This window comes from Gopherus evgoodei, chromosome 4, assembly GCF_007399415.2.
Source record: "Gopherus evgoodei ecotype Sinaloan lineage chromosome 4, rGopEvg1_v1.p, whole genome shotgun sequence".
Classification (NCBI taxonomy): domain Eukaryota; kingdom Metazoa; phylum Chordata; order Testudines; family Testudinidae; genus Gopherus; species Gopherus evgoodei.
Window position 1 is genome coordinate 155,521,091 of NC_044325.1, and position 15,481 is coordinate 155,536,571.

Below are 15,481 nucleotides of genomic sequence, written 5' to 3' on the forward strand. Positions count from 1 at the left end.
CTGGGTTCTCTCCCCAGCTCTCGGAAGGGGCGTTCCCTTTGTCACCTTTCACCACCTGCTCTTTATTTTTATAACTCTGTTTACGAAACTGCCGAGGTATCTGTATTTTCTCCCCCCTCAGCTTTCCCTTTCACATTCAGGATTCTGTCCCAGACACCACTGGAGCCAGGTGCCTCTGGAGAAATGTGGGGCATCAGAGGTCTAAGCTGTCTGCTGGCCATTCGACTGCTGCCCTTGCTGGAAGGTGAGTGGTTGGCTGGACATCTGGGAAACAGCCCTTAGAATTGAGACCTCATGGGTGGGGAGACAGAGGTTGGGGAGAGAAGACAGGATAGAGGTTATGTGCCAGGCCACCAGGAGCCCGGACTCCTGGGTTCTAACCCTGGGTGTGGGAGAGCAGTGGCATCTAATGGGTTAGAGTAGGGGGGGCTGGGAGCCAGAACTCCTGGGTTTTCTCTCCAACTCTGGGAGGGGAGTGGGGTCTAGTGGGTTAGAGCAGCAGTGGCTGGGAGTCAGGACTCCTGGGTTCTATTCACTCTGCTCCCCACTTTTCTCCTCAGCTTGTGAGCAGCCAAAGGGATCTCCCCGCATTGTGGGGGGTAATGATGCCAAGAATGGGTCCTGGCCCTGGCAAGTCAGCATCCGTGAAGGCAGCAACCACGTCTGTGGAGGGTCCCTCATTGCTGAGAGCTGGGTGGTATCAGCAGCTCATTGCTTCGATGGGTGAGTAACCCAGGTGGGAACCATCACTGTGCGGCTGTTCCCCAACTGCCACGTCCTAGAGGCAGCTGCTTCTCAGTGCCAGGTGAACCATCCCCTTGCAGCGTCACTGTACAGCCATTACCGAGCTGTTCCACCCCAGAGATGGCTGCATCTCATTGCCAGGTGAGCCATAGCTGTGTGGTGTTATGGGCTGCTGTTCCCCAGCTGCCCTGCCCCAGAGGCAGCTGCATCTCAGCCTCAGGCTAGCCATCCCCATCAGTTGTCATTATGCAGCTGGTACCCAACGGCCCCACCCCAGAGTTGGCTGCATCTAATTGCTGGGTGAACCACCTTTATATTCCTCTTGTGTCTTGCAGGGACAAGTCTGCCTATCATGTGAACCTAGGGGAATATCAGCTCCTGAACCCCTCTGAACGTCTGGTATCTTTTCCCATCAAGGAGATTTACCGCCACCCCAGCTACACTGATATCGGGTCCAGCGGTGACATCGCGCTGGTGGAGCTGGAAACCCCTGTGAACTTCAACAGTGTTATTCATCCCATCTGCCTTCCGGCCTCCTCTGTGGAGTTCCCCGCGGGCATGGAGTGCTGGGTGACCGGCTGGGGTGACACTCATTATGGAGGTGAGAGGGTGAATGGGAGGCTGTTGGGAAATGGTAGGACTTTGGGGGTTAATGGGCGAGGAGGTTCTAGGGGTCCCCCAGATGGTGACTGGAAAACAGCTGTGGGGCATAATTCTACCATAATCTTAACCTTAACCCCTAACCCTTAACCCTACCCCAACACTAAACCTACCCCTCTCCTTTTCCCTTGCCAATAACCCTTATCCTTAAAATTCATATTAACAGATATGATCACCCTACACTTAAAGATAACACCATAATCTAACTCCCACCCCAACCCTCACTTTTATGGTCCCTGATCTAATCTTTAAATTTAACCTTAACCCTTAATTCTAACCTAACACAACCTTATCTCCAACATAATCCTTAAACCTATTAATCCTTAGCTATTAACCAGAAAACTTAACTCTTGACCTTAACCCTAAATCAAAATCTATCACTATACCCCTGCTATACCCTTAACCCTAACCATAACCCTACTATTGACTTCAATGCTAACACCAAATCAAACTAACATTTTACCACAGATACACGCTTAACCCTAACCCATAACCCTATCCCTACTGTTAACAACAATGCTAGCCCTAAATCAAAATCTAGCACTGTACCCCTGCTATAATGTCAATCATAACCATAAACCTAACCTTGCTGTTAATGGCATTACTAACTGTAAGTCAAAATCTAGCGCTATACCCTGTTATACCCCTATCCCTAACATTTTAACGGCAACACTAACTGTAAATCAAAATCTAGCATTATACCCCTGCCATACTCTTAATCCTTCCTAACCTTACTTTAACTGCAATGCTAATCTAAATAAAAATCTAGCTCTCTACCCCGATATACCCTTAACCCTAAACATATCCCTGACACCAGCCCCAACCCTAAAAATTAACCCTACATTTAATGTAAATGCTCACCCTACTGCTAAAGCTAAAACTATACACTAACCCTTACTCCTAACCTTTAGCCTCGATCTTAACCCTAGCCCTTAAATTTAACCCTCACCCTAACCACTAATCTTAACTTTCGACACTGACTCTAACCCTTAAACTCAACCCTACCGCTGAATTCTCACCCTAACACAACCTTAACCTTGGACAAGTGTTAGGGTAATCCTAACACTTACCCTAACCTTACCCCCTACCAATAACCCTTTCTTAAACTTCAGGTTAACAGGTTTCAGAGCGGTAGCCTTGTTAGTCTGTATCAGCAAAAGCAACAAGGAGTCCTTGTGGCACCTTAGAGCAGGGGTAGGCAACCTATAGCACGGGTGCCAAAGGCGGCATGTGAGCGGATTTTCAGTGGCACTCACAGTGCCCGGGTCCTGGCCACTGGTCCGGGGGGCTCTTCATTTTAATTTAATTTTAAATGAAGCTTCTTAAAACATTTAAAAACCCTTATTTACTTTACATACAACAATAGTTTAGTTCAGGGATCGGCAACCTTTCAGAAGCGCTGTGCTGAGTCTTCATTTATTCACTCTGATTTAAGGTTTTGTGCGCCAGTCATACATTTTAACCTTTTTAGAAGGTCTCTTTCTAGAAGTCGATAATATATAACTAAATTATTGTTGTATGTAAAGTAAATAAGGCTTTTAAAATGTTTAAGAAGCTTAATTTAAAATTAAATTAAAATGCAGAGCCCCCTGGATTGGTGGCCAGGACCCGGGCAGTGTGAGTGCCGCTGAAAATCAGCTCGCATGTTGACTTCAGCACCCGTGCCATAAGTGCCTACCCCTGGTTTAGTTATATATTACAGACTTCTAGAAAGAGACCTTCTAAAAAGGTTAAAATGTATGACTGTTACGCGAAACCTTAAATCAGAGTGAATAAATGAAGATTCGGCACAGCACTTCTGAAAAGCTGCCGACCTCTGATCTAAATTATCAAAAAAAATCAAATTCTCCCAAGCCTAAACGACCAGGAACCATAAAGTTACTGGGGTTAGGGTTAGGGCATAGTGTTATCTTTAGGTGTAGGGTGAGCGTAACTGTTCACCTGAAAAAACAACAAGGAGTCCTTGTGGCACTTGAGTTCTTGTCAGCTGTTTGAAATGGGCCACCTTGATTCATTTGAACTCATTAGCACTACAAAAGTGATTTTTAACCCCTCCCTTCTTGTCAGCTGTTGAAAATAGCCCACTTCCACCTTAATTGAATTGGCTTGTTAGCACTGAGCCCCCACTTGGTAAGGCATCTCCCATCTTTTCATATGCTGTGTATTTATACCTCTCTACTGTATTTTAAACTCCACGCATCTGCTGAAGTGGGTTTTAGCCCACGAAAGCTTATGCCCAAATAAATGTGTTAGTCTCTAAGGCAGATGTCGGCAATCTTTCAGAAGTGATGTGCCGAGTCTTCATTTATTCACTCTAATTTAAGGTTTTGCATAAGTCATACATTTTAACCTTTTTAGAAGGTCTCTTTCTAGAAGTCTATAATATATAACTAAACAAGGTTTTTAAAATGTTTAAGAAGCTTCATTTAAAATTAAATTAAAATGCAGAGCCCCTTGGACCGGTGGCCAGGACCTGGGCAGTGTGAGTGCCACTGAAAATCAGTTCGCGTGCCACCTTGTCTACCCCTGCCTTAATCCTAACACAAACACTAAATCTTGCTGTACCCCCACCAATAACCCTTATCCTTGGCCTTCAACTTAACAGTTATGCTCTACACCTGAAGATAACCTATACTTTACCCCCAACGCTAACCTGAACCCTAACCTTAAAGTCCCTAATCTTCCATTGGGTGAGAGATTGTTTTAGTTTTGTGCATCTTCCTGTGGCTGGATAACCTGTTAGCATGTCTGTTCTGTGCATCGATCCATAGCAGGTGAGCCAACTGCTAGCCAATTTCCACCATCATTCCTCTTCGGGCTTTGGAGTCTCCTTTCACCCGTCCAGTTCCCACCCCTGCTTTATCCCTGTCATGCATCCAGTGTGACTCTGCGGTATCTTGGCAGGTCCTGCTGTGGTGCTGCTCGCATGATCGTTGTATGGATGGATTTGCAGCCATCTAGTGTGCTGCTGGCGTATGCCTCCGGTATTTCTACCTTTTGGATCTTACCTCCACTGATTCTGCATTTGGAGAAAGCCTGCTTTTGCTTTGCAAATTTCACTCTGCATGCATACCCTGGAGCTGTAGTGGTCTAGTGCAGGGGTTTTTAATTTTTTTTCTGGTGACCTAGTTCAAGAAAATTGTTGATGTCCACGACCCAACGGAGCTGGGATGAGGGGTTTGGGGTGTGGGAGTGGCTGAGGGCTGGGACAGAGGGTTGGAGTGCAGGGGTGAGGGCAGTGGGGTGGGGCCAGGAAGGAGGGGTTCAGAGTGTGGGAGGTGGCTTTGGGCAGGGCCAGGGGGTTGGTGTGTGGGAGAGGGTCAGGTCTCTGGGCTGGGTGTCCAGACTCTGAGGTGGGTCCAGGGATGAGGGATTTGGGGTGCAGGAGGGGGCTCTGGGTTTGGGGGGAGCTCAGGGCTGGGACAGGAGGTTGGGGTGTAGGAGGAGGTCAGGGCTCTGGGCTGGGTGTCCAGACTCTGAGGTGGGTCCAGGGATGAGGGATTTGGGGTACAGGAGGGGGCTCTGGATTTGGGGGGAGCTCAGGGTTGGGACAGAGGCTTGGGGTGCAGGAAGGGGTCAGGGCTCCGGGGTAGGGGTGAGGGCTCTGAGGTGCAGCTGGGGATGAGGGATTTGGGATGGCTCAGGGCTGAGACAGGGGATTGGCACAGAGGGTTGGGGTGCAGGTTTACCTTGGGCAGCTCCCGGTCAGCGGTGCAGGGGGGTGCCAAGGCAGGCTTCCTGCCTGTCCTGGCACCAGGGATCACGCTGCTCCCCAGAAGTGGCCAGCAGCAGGTCCAGGTGGAGGCACGCAAGCAGCTCTCACTCACAGGCACCCCCCCATCTCCCAATGGCCAGAGTGTGGAGCCGGTGATCAGGGTGGAGTGGCACATGGAGCCCCGTGGCCCCTCCGCCTAGGATCCCGACCCACTGCTGGCCGCCTCCGGGGCACAGCGCGGTGTCAGAACAGGTAGGGACTTGCCTGCCTTAGCCGGGCAGCACCCCCAATGGGACTTTTAACGGCCCGGTCAGCGGTGCTGACCAGAGCCGCCGCGACCCAGTGCCTTCCATTCCGCCACCCAGTACTGGGTCATGACCTGCACTTTGAAAACCACTGATCTGGAGAGTTTAGTGCCGTCTCCACTGCCATCCTTCATTGGTTTTGCACCCTCCAATTTCCACCCCTAGTTTACGGTCCCTGATTTTGCACTGGGTGAGAGTCTGTGGCGGCTTTGCGCATCCTGCTGCGGCCTGGGATTTTGCTGGTGCCAGGGCTCCATGCATGGATCTCCAGTGATGCCAACATCCGGCGGTTTCATGCCCGAAGCGGGAAGTGGAAGCAAGTGAGGCTATGGCTTTGATCTTTTAGTAATAACAAATCAGGGGCTCATACCGAGTTCTGTCCATCCCATAGCTCTCCAAGCACTTTACAAAGGAGGTCAGGATTGTTATCCCCATTTTACAGCTGTGGAAACTGAGGCAGGGAGAGACCTTTCCCATTCCATGATGGTTCTGTGGGAATGTGGGGAGCTGGACTGACCCACAACTTGCCCCCTGGGAACCTGTGGAAGTGTGAGGGTCAAGGGCTCCCCCTGCTGGTCAGCACAGAGCAGTGCTGGTGCCAGAGTCCCATCAGTGCCTGGGGATGAGCTGTCCAGCAATGCTCCGTGGATCGATCTCTGCAGCTGTGCACCGGCTTGTCTCCATGGGGGTGACTCGGCCCTGTTCGTCTGTCTGTCCTCAGGGAGCCTGACAGCCCCCAAAACCCTGCAAGAGGTGCAGGTTCCCCTGATAGACAGAGACACCTGCAACAGCCTCTTCAACACCGGCTCATACCCAGACGACCCTCAGGGGATTGATCCCATCAAGCAGGATATGATCTGTGCAGGGTATCCACAAGGGGAGAAAGATGCGTGTCAGGTGAGACCCTGTATCCTACTCCCTGACTCCCTCCCCCACACCAAGTCATCCCAGATCAGAGCCAGTGCCCCCCAGCAGGAAACAGGCCCCGTGTCCCATTCCCAGCTCACCCTGAGACCGCCAGTTCCCCACCCTGGGGATGGATCAGAGTTGGTGCCCCCTAGAAGAGAAAGGCCCCACACCCCATTCCCTGCCCCCCTGAGCCAGCTAGTCCCTAGCACTGGGGCTGGATCAGAGCTGGTGCCACCAGGGGACACACTAGGAATTGACTCCATGGTTCTGCTGTCTGCAGGGTGACTCTGGGGGACCCTTGGTCTGCGAATGGGACAGCGCCTGGCTCTTGGCCGGGGTGGTGAGCTGGGGCGTGGAATGCGCACGCCCCAACCGCCCGGGGGTCTACATCCTGCTGCCCCCCTACGCTGACTGGATCCAGGGCTACATCCCCACCGTACCCTTCATCGTGCATAGCATGTCCGTCATGCAGCCCAACAGTGCCGGTGCTAGCCCATTGGGGGCCCTAAGGAATATTTTGGGGGCCTCCCCCACCCACACTACACTAAAACAGGCAAAGAGGATAGGGGGCCCCCTTGGGCTGCTCAGGGCCCTAAATCATTGCCTAGTCTGCTTGTGCCTAGTGCCGGCTCTGCCTGCCATGCTTCTCCTAGCTGCAGCTGTCCCCATGATCCTGTGAAATGCACCCCCCATGCCCCAGCGCATCCCTCCAGGCCCCCATCAAAGCCCCCTCCAGATGGGGGTTCAGTTCACCACTGCCTCTGAGGGGTGCACAGCCCGGATCCCAACTGGGCCTGTGCAACCACTGCTGATGGTAACCAGGGTGAAAAGGGCCCTGATTTCCTCCAGCAGGGGGAGCAGGGACACACACACACACACACACACACACACACACACACACACACACACACACACACACACACACACACACACACACACACACACACACACACACACACACGCCGTAGCCTCCCTCTCCCACCTGTTTCAATGCCCAATTGTGTCCCTCTACCCTTCCATTGTCTGCCCCCCCAATCCATCTCTTGGGCTTTTTGCCAGCTACCCCATGGCCTCCTTCAAAGCCTCTTTACCCTCCTCTTCTGGGTGCCAAAATCTCTCTGCTTTCAGGAAGGGTCTGTTATTTCCTTTTCCTTCACTCCCTTTAATTATCTCCCCTGGCCTGTTACCTCTGAAGCTCCACTTCTCTGGACTGTTTTTCCCTTTCCACCTTCTCTGCCTCAGTTTCCCCACCATACACCTGAACACTCTCCAAGACACCGGCACTGCATTGGCTTGCAAAGGCCTCCATCCTCAGAGCCTCACTACCATGTGTGCTGCTGCATCAGCTGCTGCCCCATTGCCCCATCAAGCCTCTGATGCAATAGGCTTGCGCCTGGGAGAATAGGGGGTGATGGCAGAGCTAGCACATGACTCTTAGAAAGGGTGTCATAAATATAGAGAGAAGAGTAGCATAAAACCCCTTCTTGGCAGCTGTTCTGAACTGCCTTACCTGTAAGGGGTTAAGTAGGTCAATTAACCTAATTGACACCTGACCAGAAGGACCAATGAGGAAAGAAAATACTTTCAAAGCTGGGTGGGGGAAAGGTTTTGTTTGTGTTTTCTCTGTGTTGTTCCCTCTCTGGGCAGAGGGAGAACCCAAGCAGGTACAACATCTCCTGAAACATATATCTGGAATAATCCATTTAAAATCACAGGAATTGTAAGTAAGGCAAGGAAATGCATTAGGTTATCTTTTGGTTTAGCTTGTGAATTTTCCTATGCTACAGAGGTTGTTTTATTCCTATTTCTGTAGCTGTGAAGCTGAGCCAGAGGGGAATCCCCTGTGCTTTAAATCTTTTTATTTACCCTGTAAAGTTACTTTCCATCCTGATTTTGTTGGTGTGATTCTTTTACTTTTTCTTTATAAATAAAGTTCTTCTTTTAAGAACCTGATTGATTTTCAGTGTCCAGAAGACAAAGGGTCTGGTCTGTGCTCACTTTGCTAACCAATTCATTGGCATATTATTCTCAAGCCTGCCCAGGAAAGGGGGTGTAGAGGCTTGGGGGGATATTTTTGGAGTGGGGGGATTAGGGCTCCAACTTACCCTTCCCTGAATGTTTGTTTAAATCACTTGGTGGTGGCAGCAATACCATCCAAGGACAAGGAAAGGAATTTGTGCCTTGGGGAAGTTTTTAACCTAAGCTGGTAGAATATAAGTTTAGGGGGTCTGTAGCAAAGTGAGACTCACTGGTATGGTGCCTCTTGCTGTTGTCCTGGGAATTAGCTCCATTCCAGCTTAGAGCATCCTCTACTGGCAGATGGTTCATCTGCCTCTGGCCCCCTGTGTCCCTCCCCAATCCCAATGCCTGCTCCCAGCAGCAACCTCATCATGCTCTGGGTCTCCCCTCGCAGGGGACCCTCTACCCTCCTTGTCTCAGTGGCTACTGCCAGTCATCATCTAGCCCCCCACTCACTGGCATAAACTGCAGACTGTAAAGGCCATTCATCATTAGCAAGAGAGTAGGACTAGCTGCCTCTGTCTAAGACTGGGCTGCAGCATCTGCAACCCCAGTGCCTGTTTTGGCCCGTTCAGCAAGGCCCACGGCCTGAGAATTTACCAGGCTGGAGCTCCCCAGCCCTGCTCCATTCCCTGAGCTCACTGGCAGCCAGGTCCTTCTCCCTCCAAGGCTGGAGAGAGAGTCCTCTGTCTCCTGGCCCCACAGCCCTTTTATCAGGGCCAGCTGGGCCTCTGATTGGCATGGCCCCAGCTGTGGCGGCTTCTCCTATTGGCTCCCCAGTGCTGTGTTAACCCCTTCAGGGCCAGAGCAGGGTGACCACCCCGCTACAGGGTCTTTCATGCAGATCCCCACATTTGTACCCCAGAGTTCAGAGTTGCGGGATCCTGACAAAGGGAATCCTCCATCTAAGCCCTACCTGCTAGTCTGTCTGTTACAAAGGGAACATACCACCCATATCTGGTAACTGTCAGGTCATAGGGGTCTTGAACCCCAGTCCGCTGAGGGGCTGGGAACAGTCACACTCCAGTCTTCCAGCAAGTAGCTTGCAGCGAGCACTAGGACTGGGGGCCATGAACCCCGACGGGGGTACAAGCTCCGCCCCTGCGCTCTCTCAGCGAGATCGCTACGGCGCCTGATTCGGCTGCGGCTCTCTGAACCTGACCTCCTGGTGTTCTTGGTAACAGACCCTTGATCCCTGCCATTGCTTTCTCTCTAGATTCTCACTCCTGGCATTCCAGCCTGGCCTGGTTCCTCTGGCCATGGCCCGTGCTAACCCCTAGGCCGCCCGCAGCAGCTGGGCTAGCATGGGTCACTTACCAAGAGAATTGAGGGGTTCCCCATCCAGCCCATATCTGATAGTTGAGCTGGCCTGTGGTTTAGAAGGGGAATTGACTCTTCATTTCAATACTCCAAGTGACAGAGAATCAATGCACTTCCCCCACATAGGAATTTCCCCCAGAGATTAATGCTCCTAAGGTGTTAATCGAAATGGAAAGATTAAAAAGTGTGGAATGAAAAGCACTCTGCCCGCACAATATATCTGATGTGTGTATTGGGCTTCTCTGGTACTGATGGAGATGGGGGACCCCCCGTCGGGCTGGGCACTGCAGAGACACATAGGGAGAAACAATCCCTGGGTACCTGGGGAAAGAGAAGAGCCCAGGGGAGGAGGAGGTGTGAGGGGCAGAAGGGTGTGTGGGGATACACCCCTCAGAAATGTCCACCATCTGTACAGAGATCCCCATCTGGCACCAAGAAGAAGCCACCTCTGGGACGAGCAGCTGGAGAACAGCCACACAGCAAGGCCTCACGGGAATGGCTCACCCAACACTGGGATGGAGCAAGGGACTCAAAGTGGGAATGAGTGAATCACAATTTGGCCCGGACACAGGGTTTCAAACCCTGGCTCCTGGGAAAAGGGTCAGGGGATTTATAGCTATTTTATATCTTGAGAACAGGTTTTAAAAAACCAAAAACTAAAAAGGAAAGACCGTGCAGAAAGACAGAGGTATGTTATACACAGATTTTGCAGATTCAGCGGTGTTGGTTCAGAAACAGATCTGGTGGAATTGGTAGAGTCCCCCTACCCTGAAAGTATTCATAATGCCACAATGGTGTTCTGGGAGTGGCAGTGAGATCTAGTGGTTAGAGCGAGAGAGGCTGCTGGGAGTCAGGACTCCTGGGTTCTATCCCCAGCTCAGGGAAGAGAGGTTTCCCACATGTTTGGAAGAGAAACTGAAAAAGAGACTTTTCCATCCCATTGAAATACAGTGGAAGCAGAGAAGTTGTTTTATCTCTGTCTTTGACACTGGTGCGACCACTGCTGAACTACTGTATCCAGTTCTGGTGCCCACAATTCAAGAATTATGTTGATACATTGGAGAGGGGTCAGAGAAGAGGCATGGCAATGACAGAAGGATTAGAAAACCTGCCTGAGAGTAATGGACTCGGAGAGCTCCATCGATGTGGCTTAAGAAAGAGAAGGTTATGGGGTCTCCTGGCCACCGTCTTTAAATACCTACACGGGGAACAAATATTTAATAATGGGCTCTTCAGTCGAGCAGCTCCAATGGCTGCAAGTTAAAGGGAGACTACTGCAGACTGGAAAGAAAGTATACATTTTTCACAGTCAGTGTAATTAACCATTGGAACAATTCATCGAGGGTCGTGGTGGATTCTCCACCCCATTGACAAGTTTTGCATCAAGACTGGCAGTTGTTCTGAAAGCTCTGCTCTGGGAGTTATTTGGGGGCAGGTCTCTGGCCTGTATAATACCAGGGGTCAGATTAGCTGATCACAGGGGTGCCTTCTGACCTCAGAATCTATGAACCCCCCAGGATAACCGTACCCCCATTGCAACCTGAGCTCTGCCGGGGCACTGTCCTTGGCCATTCAGCTGCTAACAAAAGAGGGAAATGATAATCACTCTGGGCTTCCCCCCAGTAAACTGGGAGGTTGCACTTTTTTATTTGGTTTTATAGGATGCCTGCGCTGGGGCAATTACAGGCGCAGCAGAATGAGAACGGTCACGCCCTACTCGCGTGTTGAATTTGGAAGCAGAGCCGTAACTAGGCATTGCAGCGCCTGGGGTGAGCAAGCATATTTACACTCCCTAGAGGCGACAAATGGAGGGGACCAAATTTCTGCCTTCCATCGAGCACAGAGATTTTCAAATTTTTGCCAGCAGATCAGAGGCTGGTGGGAGCTGCCCGGCTCACTCGGGCCCCACGCTCTCCATGCTGTGGGAGCTCTGGTGCTGGTTGGCTGCCTTGATGAGCTCTTGCCTCTGCCCTGACGGAGGCCAGCACTGGCTGGCGATGCCTGCTGGAGCCGACCCTGGCTGTCATGCGATGCTCCCCGAGGTGCTCCCTGCTGTGCTCATCCCTACTTGGGCATCTGCCTCTCAGCAGCTCGCCATCCAGGGACCTGCAGCAGCAGAGCCTGGAGCATGTCAGGGGTGCAGCTCGGAGCTGTGCCACCCGCCCTGCCTGGGTAGCACCTGGACTTTGTAGAGGTGGCCTGGCTCGAGGAGCAGGGTAGGGAGGGCTGTCGGGTAGCCAGCCGGTGCCCCGGCTCCCACATCACAGAGAGGCATTTGCCAGAGTAGGCTGGGTGGCTCCCACCAGCTTCCGATCCGCCAGCTCCTGGGACGTGGTGATGGTGTCTCTAAAAGCCTCCACTCAGGGTTCAGTCAGTGCAATGGAGACAGCTGGGGTTGGCCAAGACGGGATGAGGTGAGGCTGGATCATGGGTTGTCTCCACTGCCCACTGCCCTTATCATTTCTGGTGATGACTCTGGTGAGTGAGGGTGAAGTGGGGATGTAGGAACGGGCCCCTACCTTCCATGGGGAGGGGAAAGAGATACGGTCTGATGTGGGGAGGGAATTGGGCTAGTGAATACTGGGGCTTGCAACCCTTTTGCCCTTCTTTGATCACCCTGCCCATTTAGCCTGGATTTCTGCATTCAGTCCTGAGCCACCTCCATTCAGGTCAGTGGGGATTGTTAACTCTGGAACCTACAGATGACAACTTGAATAGCAACAGTTCTAATATTTTTAACTGTTGCTGAGGATAGCAGGGCTGTTTCAGGAGAGTGGGTGGAGCTTGGGAACTGTGGGTGGAGCTACTGGCAGCCATTCCCCCAGATACACAGTGAAATATCTGTGTAGAACCCACACCTCCCCCGCCTCCACACAGAGTAATATCCTTCCCTTCTCTTCCTAGGTGCCCAGGGAAGTTGGAATCAGGCAGGTAAGACAACCACAGAGAAACCCCAGCCTTATCTGCCCTAGGCATGTGGAATGAGAATGAGGTTGGGAACCAGGACTCCTGGGTCCTATACCCAGCTGTGGGAAGGAAGTGGGATCTAGCAGGTTAGAGCACAGGAAGAAGGTGGTATTATTGGGGTTAGGGATAAGGGTTAAGGTTATCATTTGATTAGGGTTAAGAGTATCATGGGGTTATGACAAAGTTTGTCATGAGGATTAGGGTGAGGGTTGAAATATAGATTTCTTTCTTTCTTTCTTTCTTTCTTTCTTTCTTTCTTTCTTTCTTTCTTTCTTTCGGCAGAACCAAGATAGGATGAGTTAAAAGTTTTACCAAGATGGTTTGTGTTAATTTAATTGGCCAGTGTAAATAATACTCTCTCCCAAACTAAGGTATGTATGTTTCTCTCTATTTCCATAGAAGCAGCACACAGACCCATTGACCTAACTAGGGGCGGAGGCAAACCTCACACTGACAAGTCAGGGAGAAGACAGCCTGGTGTCTACACCCAGCAGGAGGGAGAAGCTCCGTCCAGATTTTACTTTTCAGAAGGATCCATTGCAAAGATTTACTGGGCTATAAAGACAGGGGGGGCTGAACCTCAAGTAACTGAATCAACTGATTGCATGTGATATTCCTGCATTAGAAGTGTGTACAGAGTGAGGTCTTTTCTGAGAGCTAACGACATGCTGGTGATTAATATCTTTGTGAAATGTCGGTAGTAACGCTATGGGGGAATTATGGACACTCCATGATATTATGTTTGAAAGTCTGTGGCCAGACAAAGGAAAGAGCAGTTCCTGTCTCTTAGGTAAATTAAGCCTGGTGGGATGAAAACAATGGAAGCCTCATTTATGCATAACAGGATAGGAAGCCTGCATTTTGCTAGATTAAGTTTTAGACTTTTACATGTTTGTTTTCACTTTTATTTCCTTGTAACTCTTCCTAAGTTTAGTCCTTTTCCATTCACATCACTTTCCCTCTCTCCTATTGTTATAAATGCCTTTTATTTTATCACCCACCAGCTCAGTGCTGTGTTTGCCGGGAAGGGTGTATCTACCCCCCCCCCCGCCCCGCCGTTAAGTTAATAAGCTGTGATGTGCTTTTGTGTCTTTAAAAGAACAAATTAACCTTACGATTTCTCTGAGTTATCCAGGAGAAGGCTGGGCACCTCAGTTTGAGGGACATTTGAGAGTAGGGGTGTGTTGGGGTCACCCTTGCTGGTTGAAACCAAGATTGGTGGAAAGCAGCGTGGGGCTGTGGGGTGTAGACAGGCTGCTAGGAAGAGTGCTGCTCAGCCAGGGCTGCTTAGCACATGGACATTCAGGGTGTGACCTGCCAGCTGGTAGGATGGATGTGCGCAGCCCAAGTTGGGCGCTACAACCACATCAAAGGTTACAGGTCAGGCAGTGACACAGCCCATCACTAGTCTGGATTTGCACTCCCAAGTCATCTGTCCCCCACCTAGACTGGGTTCCTATCCCACAGCAACCATTCCTTGCCCTTGATGTAGATAGACCATGTCACCTCTGAAGCACTGCAATAAATCCCCCCTGAGTTTGTGGGCTGCAGTTTCCAGGATGCCCTTGGGACGGGTGACAATCTGAGCTCAAATCCCTGCTCACCTCCTGTGACCGATATCGTGGCAACTTGAGGGACTCTTGCTTCAACTTCAGATAAGTTTCTCTGGCCGTGGGAACCAGCATGGAAACTCTAAAGATCCTAACTTTAAGTTGGACCAGATGATATGAGCCTAATAAATAGTCACCTCCCTCTGCCTCATTGCGAGTTCTATGCACATGGGTTTTTTTGGCTCACTTGCGGGGAGGGGGACACATCTGGATTTGCTTCAGAGTGATTCATGCCAAAGTCCCAGTGATGGTTATGCAGCTCCTCGGTCTTTGGGGATGTCTACACTGCATGGTAAGCCCGGGTGTTACTCCCCACTCCGGGGTGCCACCTGAGGTACTGGGGTACCACTGATCCTGCCTGTTCCACCAGCCTGGGCTCCCTTACACCGTCCTGCTGAGCCAGGCCCTCAAGCCTCCTCCAACGAACACACAGGTAGGGACACACCTGGCTGCAGAAAGATACAGACACTGAGATCAGCTCTGCGTGGGAAGACTCAGCTAGGGAACTGTATTGTCTTTCTCTGCACAGAGAATTGTACAGCGTAAGCTCATGGAATTCACCCCCTCCCTCAGTGTGGAGGAAGATTTGCACAGATTTCCCCCCCTCCAGTTATGAATTCCAGAAACTGGTTTTAGAGAAAGCAAAAACAAATTTATTAATGACAAAGGATAGATTTTACGTGATTATAAGGGATGGCAAACAGATCAAAGCAGATCACTGAACAAATAAAACAAGCACACAAACTAAGCTTAATACAGTAAAGAAACTGGTTACAAGTAGCAATGTCTCACCCTAAATGTTGTTTTAGGTATTTCTTTCACAGGCCAGACTCCTTTTCTAGTCTGGGCTCGGCTGTTCTCCTCACTTTTGTCTTTGTTTCTTAGATGTTTCCAGCAGTCACCGTGGGCGGGGATTCAGTGAAGAGTGAAGACTGATTAAATCACTCTCCTGTCTTAAATAGGTTTTGCATATGGTGGGAACCCTTTGTTTGCCAGTGTGGTTCCCCTCCAGCCCCAGTGGAAAAATACTGGTATTCTATCATGGAATCCAGTACCAGGTGACTTGATCACATGACTCTGCAGCGTCAAAGCAGCCATGAGTCAAAGGTTGTTTCTAGCATCCCAGGAAGTTTCTCAGGAAGGTGGGAGATTAACATCTTCAAAGGCCTATTGCTCCCCTAATGGCCCATCCAGGCTGATTGCATTCTGTCCGGTGAGCGTTCCCCAGGTGT

At 50.6% G+C, this 15,481-nt stretch overlaps 1 protein-coding gene across 1 annotated transcript; it reads left to right on the forward strand.

Annotated features, from left to right (window-relative positions):
- The first annotated feature begins 183 nt into the window (after positions 1–183).
- LOC115651334 (prostasin-like) lies at positions 184–8,013 on the forward strand. The gene is made up of 6 exons (XM_030562266.1): positions 184–244; positions 561–723; positions 1,080–1,345; positions 6,146–6,321; positions 6,614–6,769; positions 7,981–8,013. The coding sequence occupies exons 1-6, from the start codon at positions 184–186 to the stop codon at positions 8,011–8,013; spliced, it is 855 nt and encodes a 284-aa protein (XP_030418126.1).
- The last annotated feature ends 7,468 nt before the right edge of the window (positions 8,014–15,481 follow it).

Excerpts from the sequence above, each read along its gene's own strand:
- LOC115651334 (XM_030562266.1), top strand. The coding sequence starts at position 184 with ATGTGGGGCATCAGAGGTCTAAGCTGTCTGCTGGCCATTCGACTGCTG. Across the intron at positions 1,346-6,145 it reads GGGTGACACTCATTATGGAG|GGAGCCTGACAGCCCCCAAA; the intron begins GTGAGAGGGTGA and ends GTCTGTCCTCAG. Across the intron at positions 6,322-6,613 it reads GGGAGAAAGATGCGTGTCAG|GGTGACTCTGGGGGACCCTT; the intron begins GTGAGACCCTGT and ends TGCTGTCTGCAG.